This window comes from Octodon degus, unplaced genomic scaffold (assembly GCF_000260255.1).
Source record: "Octodon degus isolate 3935 unplaced genomic scaffold, OctDeg1.0 scaffold00087, whole genome shotgun sequence".
Lineage (NCBI taxonomy): Eukaryota > Metazoa > Chordata > Mammalia > Rodentia > Octodontidae > Octodon > Octodon degus.
The window spans coordinates 8384259-8392499 of record NW_004524663.1 but is presented as its reverse complement, the minus strand read 5'-3'; the positions used below and the strand labels follow the sequence as shown (position 1 = coordinate 8392499).

The following is an 8241-nucleotide window of genomic DNA, read 5'->3' as shown; positions in this document are numbered from 1 at the left end:
CTTCTCTTCCTCTCTTCTCTGCTCATCCCTCTCCCCCTTTGCCTTTCTTTTCCTCTCAGTTTAAAGTTACAATTTGTGCTAATTTTCAACCTTTAGTAGATATTTTTAAAGACCTGTTACTTAATAGCTTTTTTTATGAATTTGTCTAATGTTGTCCAGTCATGGGAATTATTGCCCTGGTTAAGAAGAATATGTTAGATTCTAGGTAAATAATGCTAAATTGAAATTTAGAAACTGAATACTAGTTTTTCTTCCAAAAATAAAACAAATTTATATCTGTTTTTCTTAGAATGAATTTGCAATGTGGTCATCCAGGAATTAAAATTTCTGGGTCAAACAATATATACAGTTTATTATATTTTTATAAATGTTATTAATGGTTCTCCTGAGAAGTTGGACCATTTGATGTTCTCAGCAGCATGAAAGTGTGCTTGCTGGTGCCCAGACCTCTGCGCCTCACCTTAGACATTTTGCAGTTGTGTGTACGATAAGTGGAGAACGTTATTTTATTGTCCAAATTATGTGTTATTGCCCTTAATTATTTCACTTAAAGTCATTTGTTCTCATTTCTGTGATCTGACTCTTTATATTTTCCCCCCCTTTAATTATTGGTCTTCACTTAAGAAGTTCAGGCCTTTTTTATTTTCTCCGGTTTATATTTGTAACCATATTATTAGTAATTTCCTCATTGTTTAAAATTAAAATTTTATTACTTATCATATTTGTTTGACCTGACTTAAATGAGTTTGGGATGTTGTCAAAAATCCAAGAGCCCCCCCAGTACTATTATGGATTACTGAACTCTCTTAGACTGTTTTGCTGAGTTTACACACCTATAATATTTAAATGATGGAACTTAACAAAAAAAAGGGGATACAGATGAATGTCCATTTTGTATCTGTGTATTCAAAGTGGTTAGGATAGATATATAGTTACATTCTCTTAATCAGTAGAGGGATTTATTCTAATGGTGTTTGTAAATAGGATATCAAGTCCACATCTTGTACAGCAATTAACTACTAGGAAGAACGTATTAATTATTGAAACTGTCCTACCAATTTAGTTTGAAACTGTCTCATTGCTATTTGTTTCTCAATAAAATTATGAAAAAAAAAAATCCAAGAGCCCTAATTTTAAAAAATTATTTAATTCTCATCCAGGGTACTAAGAATATGCTACAAGCTCTGAAAGTAGCTTTTCATTTTTTTTTTTTTTTCCTTACCATGAAGTGTAAGTTATTTAAGCTGTTGAAGCAATATCCGCATCCCAGAAATAATTGTATTATTTCAAATGACTATTATGAAAGCCACCACATGTGTGTGTATAAGTGCTTCTGTACTTTTTTAAAGCAGTGATTTTTATCCTGTTCTCACATTCATTATATAATTTGTACTCCTCTGGTTTGTCTTTTTACTATTACCTTTTAATTATGTAGGGTCACTAAGGAAATTGGACAAGATACAATGAATTCATTTAGACAGTATGCAATAAAAACTAATACATAACCGTTTAACCCAGAGACAGCTACTACATTAGTGTTTTGCCTTCCAGAATTTCTGTGTACAGGTAATATGAACATTGTGTGTGTGCGTAACTGTGTCTAAGTTTATGTGTTTTTATGTGTGTGATTTGAATGCTCCTTCTTTGTACATTTAGTCAAAGAAGTACATCTTAGTCTTACCACTTAAATTTTCTTGAGTTTGATTTTCAGTAGATATTCATTAACAGGATACTTAAACAGGTATTATTAGTCTTGGGTATTTAATAGTGAAGAATGTTTTTTCCTGGTTCTTTTTTAATTTTAAATCAGTTTTATCTCTAGAATATGATTAACTTGGTCCTGATAAGAAAGGAAGGTCTACTGAGTGGCCTTTATTCATCTTGTTTGCATTATGCTGGACACTTGTCAGTGTATAGATAACCTTTTGTGTGTGTGTGTGTGGCTCTGTGGTTGGGATAAGAGAAAATTATTAGATACTTTTTTTGATCTTTTCTGGTTTGTCATTTTTATAGGGCCAGTACTCTCATTTGGTTTTGCTGGCGGCATTTGATTGTATTGATGATACTAAGCTTGTGAAGCAGATAATCATATCAGTAAGTAACTTTGACAGAGGGGAATTTAAGCTAATTAGTATACTAGTTGGGGGTGTCTAGTTTGATTTGCTGTATAAAGATTTGCCTGTGCTTTCTAGCTGTATTTTCTGTAACCTTTCAGTTATCTCACGTAGGCATATTTGGGAGGTTGGCTCTATTCTTGTGAAATCAAATTTGTAAGTTTATATTAAGAATGTTTTAAATTTAAGAACTGGTTAAATTTGTGTTTGACACTTTTATTGTGGATTGGGGCAGCATGACTTTTTAGACACATTGAGATAACTAAAAAACGAACGAAGCCTTGTTTAGATTTGATCAGAAATCAGTTTGTGAAGTATGATAATCATGAAAGCTTTTGAGAGTCAGACTAAAAGTTACTACTCAAGTTAAACTAAACACTTCCTTTTTACATTTCAGCAGTGTAGTTAGTGATCTAGTGTAATGCCATGGCTAGATATAGGTCATTTGTCTTTAACATGACTTTCAGAGAAAACTGAGCTGTCCTCTTGAAAAAAATTATACCAAATATTTCTCTCATTGTTCCTTTTCTGAATTTTTTTCTCTTGTGGTCCTCTCTTTTCTCCCCTTCCTTTTGGTGCATAAGTGGTGTTGAGTATGTGGTAGAGATTGCAAGAGTGGGGTAAGAAATTACAACACTGATAGCATTGACCAAACTTGGAAATGTTTTGAAAACTACATCATTTATATAGATATGGTCATTCATCTGAAAATTAACCAACCTTTGTGCTAGGTATCTATGAATGGGGCCCTTGGAGAGGTTTAGTTGACCAGTGGTACTGTGGGTGGAGAAAAAGTGTAACAGCTTGTGGAAGGGAAGATCTGTGGTTTTCAGATGCCAACTTTACGTGAATTTCTCATGCCCTTGCTGTCATTTTCAACTTTGTTTTTAACTATTTTAGAATGCGATGACTTCCCTTGGGGTAGAATTGTGGGAAGAAACAAGTTGGCAAGACTTAGGTGTCACAGACTTTGTGACTTTATTACCCTTTTGACTCCAATCAATAATGATTGTTTTTTATTTGTGTGACAGAGATGTGAAGCCGTAGAATTGGCTAATAAATAAAGTTGATTCACAAAAATGGAAACGGGCTGGGCTATTGAAAGCTTGCTTTTGTTTAATATTTTCATGACAACTGTAATTTGCATAACTGTTTCAAATGGATTTCAAGAGAAACCAAACTTTCTTCACGATTTGCCAAAATTGTCTATTAAATTAAGCTCCAGAAATTTATCCTACTTAAAGCTGCTGTCAAGAGTTTTAATTCCTGTGCTTATCAATTGGACTCCCACAGATTTTTAGCCAGCAGTCCTAAAAAGTCTGGCGTAAGGCAGCTTTCCCTGAATGGCGTGCTTCGTTGGTCTCTTGCCTCTTAACAAATGCTCAAGGGGTTCTGTTTGCCATTAAACTATGTAGCTAGTGATAAAGTCTGGAATGTTAATTGCTCTTGCATTTTTCCCACCCATCCACCGCCAAACCTGGTACAGCGTGCAGTGCTTTTAAAACCTCACCAAGACATGTTGTTCTTAGTACTTTATGCAGCAAACCTAGTCATCCCTAAACATCAGATTAAAATCACAGCTGAGTCAGCTGAGCCTTCTTCAACCTTTCAAAATGGATAAAAGTTGCTTCTCACCTACTTTAGTTTCTATAATAAACTTACTCATAAAGTTTGATCCAGTTTGCCCTGAAGTCCTTGGTGTGATACAGCTGGTTTGATAGTAGTGTTCCCAATATGCTGAGCTGTAAAAGGCTCTAGTCAACAACTTCTGCGAATAACCACTACTATTGTGCACTGCTGGATTGTGTTGGATTGTTTTGCTGAATTCACGCAGTTACAATATTTAGATGCCAATAGTATACCCATCTCTGACAGGACTAAACAAAAAAGGGGATACAAAGGAAGGACCATTTTGTATTTGTATATGCAGAATAGTTAGGATAGATATACAGCTACTTTCGCTTAATTCAATGAGAAGAAAGATTTGTAGTAAGTGTTTGGACAGGATATCCTGTTTCTTGTACTGTGGATAACCACTAAGAAGCTAACAATGTACAATGTATTAATTATTGAAAATTTTCCATTTATCAGCTTTGAAACTGTCTCATTGATATTTATTTCTCAATAAAAGAAGAAAAAAAGATAGTACTGTTCCCTGGGAAGGTGAGAAGTACATTCACTCACTGTCCCAGGGTAAATACAGTAATGATACATGTTTTAAAAGGTATCTTTAAAATGCGTGTAACACTTAGCTTTCCACTATCTGTCATACAGAAGTAAAATCTGAAAAATATAATTTAAGCTTTTAATATATCCCTAATCTTCTAACCCCTGCCTACTATAATGAATTTGGTATTAAGTACTCGTAAGTGTGCCATTATCCAGTCACTACATGTAGTAAATTCATATTTAAGAATTGTATATAAGTGATATCTGTTTGCTTCTTCAACTTGCTGTTTTCATTTGACTTGATGAGCTTCATTGTCAGAGGTCAGCAAAAAGCTGAGCATAGTGGCTCACGCCTATAATCCTAGCACTTGGGAGGCTAAGGCAGGACACATCCTTGTAAGTTGAAGACCAGCCTGGGCCACAAAATGAGCTCAAGGCCAGTCTGAACTGCATAGGGAGACCCTGTCTGAAAAACAGGAAGGAAGGAAGGAAGGAAGGAAGGAAGGAAGGAAGGAAGGAAGGAAGGAAGGAAGATGGAGTGAGGGAAGAAACATCAGAGGTCAGCAAGCTTTAAAAAAAAAGATTGATTGATACAGGGTCTCACTATGCAATTCAGACTCAGTGATCCTCCTGTCAGCCTCCCCAGCACTGGGATTATAAGTGTGCACCACCATGCCTGGTTTCTATGGCCAGCACAACCCACCCAGGGTTCTGGGGCTAGCACAGCATGCAGTACCAGGAATTGAACCTGGGTCCTTGTGCTTTCCAGGCAGGCGCTTAGACTGCTGAGTTACTCCCCTGCCCAGCAGCAAGCTTTTTTGTAAAGAGCCAGATCATTATTTTAAGTTTTGTAGGCCATTTATGGTCTCTGTTTCATAATCCTATTCTTTTGTTTCTGCTCTTTAGCGCTTCGTTAAAATGTATCATTCCTAGCTTGCAGGATGTACAGAAATAGAGCGTAGGATGGATTTGTCCTGTGAAGTATAAGTTACCCACCTTTGTTATTGATTTTTCAGTACAAAGTATTTACTATGTTAACATATTGCAATTAAAAAATTTTCCCTGTGTTTGATTTTTTAATAGTTTTTTAAAATTTCTTTATTTCTGAGTAATTTTTGCTATTTCAAATAATCCTGTGAACAATAATTTGTACTTTTTTATGCATCCATAAAAACTTTTTCTAAGACATTGACTTAACAGAATTGCTTGGTTGCCAGAAATGTTGCACATGTTTATTGAGAGACGTGTGTCTGTTTTCCCTTTTTTTTTTTTCTTTTTCCTTGCCCTGGTAATCAAACTCAGGACCTTACACTTGCCAGGCAGGCACTGTGCTTCTGAGCTGTATAGCAGACTCTGTCTGTTTTCCTTGTCAGCCACTCTAAAACTTATTATGTTATGCAGTCTTTACTTGTAAAAATAACCAAGAAAGCTTGGTGTTGCTAAACATTCTCTTTAGAGTAACTGGATTTCCTGAAAAATTGGGTTGGAACTATAGCTGGATAATTGCTCCTCTTGTTTTCTGCTAAGAGAAATCTCCATAGTATTCTTTGATCCCCATCTAGATCCAGGCTGCCTGTGTCCTCTCAAGCCCTGTTGTGTTTGCCATCTGTTCATCAAGGTTCATTGCAATCTGATACAGACCTTGCAAACTCAGGGATGTCCATTGACCAGACAGGTAAATGAGTGAGGCCCACCAGGCAGGATGCAAAAGGGTGGAGTAGTAGGAACTGCACAGGCCACTGTTCTAGGTGGCCCCCACTCACCTCCAGTCTTGCAGTGTGATGGACCATCCGACTTTTATTCTTTTAAGTTGAGGTAAAACACACAACAGCATAGCGTAGCATTACATGCACATGTACAGTCAGGGAGTATTAAATATACTACATTGTGCCAGTCTCCAGATCATTTTTTTCTTGCAAAACTGAAACCCTGCACCCATTAAACTAGACCTGTAAATTTTTAGAATGCACTCAAAAGGTAGGCATGGGACTAAATCACCATATATTTGAAGGAAGGCACTCCAGGGTCTGGCTGGTGATTTAGCCTACTCCCAACACTTTTCTTGGTATTTATTATTTAAATCTCTGATATTTTTAACTTTCCCTTACCTTTTTTGGCTTTCCTGGTAGATTTTAGCTGCTTATGGCTAAAGAGGTTCATTTCTTTTTGTTCCCTGTCATAGATGTTGTATACCACTGGCTCAGTTCTCCATCGCTCATGTTGCTTTTTGCATTTCTATGCTCCATGGAAAAGGTATAGATGCTCTAATTCTACTTCCGGTGTGCATCTTTAATTTTAATGTTACCCTTCGTCTAAAAGAGGGATGGTGAAACAAGAATGTGTAGGAGTCTGGCAAGAGCTGAATACTCTAAAGTCAGAACAGCTCAAGGGGGGCCAACCAAATAGCTCAGCGGATTAAAGCACCTGCAAGCAGGCACAGGTGCCTGGAGTTCGATCCCGGGCCTGCCATACTGGCCCCACCCCCAGGGCATGCTGAGATGGCAATTGAGACTGGCATGGTGGTGCTTGCACCTGTAATCCCAGCTCTTGGGAGGCTGTAAAGAGGCGGATCACTAGGAGTCTGATCTAGTAGTGAGACCCTGGACACCCTGTAGACCCTTTCCTAAAGTATGAAAACAACAAAAAAAAGAACAGGCCAAGACTGGAGATGTAGCTCAGTGGTAGAGTATTGGCTTAGTATGCTCAAGAGTCTGGGTTTGATTCCCTCTACCTGATGGACAAATAGGACTGTGTTGGATTCTCAGTACCCATAAGTAAATAAGCAAGCACATAAAGTTGAAAAAGCCTTCGGGAGGGAGATCTGTTCTTTCCATGTTTTCTTACTGCTCACGTGCCAGCTTCAGAACATAAGAAATAACAGTGGTCCTTATGTGATTGTTACTGTTGTTCTTACATGGGGTACGCTAAGCCAGGCTTTAAATTGAGGTCATGTTGTTGGTATTCTCTCTCTTGTGATTCCTCCAGTTCTACTTAATCTCTAGTTAAGGATGCCACACATTGAAAGGTGCGTAGTAAGTGTAGCAGTTTTTAGTTGTGGTACAAATTTTCTGATTGGCTTACAGCAGTGGCACCTGGTCAAGCAGGTAGATCATTTCCTTTTACAGATAAGTGAATTAACGTGCAGAGGTTAAAGGATTTGCCAAAAGCTACACAACTTGACTTTAAAACTCCAGAGACCAAATTTAGCACAGAATCAGCTGTGACTTACCTATATTTTAATTATTAGTGTGCAAAAAGAATTGTTAATACTCTCCACACAAAAATTTAGAGATTTCTTTTTTTCTCAGTAAACCAAGCTAAAGGGAAATGGGTAGTATCCCATAAAATAACAACACTTGTGTACTGTTTTCTTTATATTTTTCAAAGATTTATAATTACAGTGGTAGGGGAAAGCTGGGGTGACAGACAGATGGAAGAGAGTTAAATGCCGCATTTTTAGATAAGCTTCTTTAAGTTGCATAGAAGTGTTAGTTCACAAACTTTGCATACTTTAAAAAAACTTCAGGCCCAGGAGATGTCTCAATAGACTAAGTGCTTCTTCCTGGCAAGCACAAGGGCCTGAATGTAATTCCCGGTTCCACAAAAAAAAAAAAAAAAAAAAAAACTTCAAGCATGACTTGCAAATCAAAAGACCATTCAGTGAATTTGAGGACTGATCCTTCCATACTATTATGTGCAGATTTTATGCATAAAGTCCTAGTGTTTATGTTAAAAAGCAATTTCTGTCCGAGACATGGCCTAACTTTGTCCTTCCTGTGCGAGTTTGGGGACCTGCGGCCACTGGCTTGGTTCTTTCTGTCCTCCGAACACCAGGAAAAGCATTCTGACCAAAAACAAGTAATAGCTGTTGTTGTTCACTGCATCTTCTTGGCTTTGAAGGTAGTACATTTCTTTCTTTCTTTTTTTTTTTTTTTTTTTTTGAATGCAAAGGATAATT

The 8241-nt window shown here is 37.0% G+C and overlaps 1 protein-coding gene across 3 annotated transcripts in view; it reads left to right on the top strand.

Annotated features, from left to right (window-relative positions):
- The window catches only part of Pum3 (pumilio RNA binding family member 3), a 38194-nt gene that overhangs the window by 19636 nt on the left and 10317 nt on the right, over positions 1-8241 (top strand). For all 3 annotated transcript variants that reach the window (XM_023721915.1, XM_004637181.2, XM_023721916.1), the window contains exon 13: positions 2014-2094. In XM_023721915.1, the coding sequence (XP_023577683.1) occupies positions 2014-2094 (81 nt within the window). The remainder of the gene's footprint in view (positions 1-2013; positions 2095-8241) is intronic.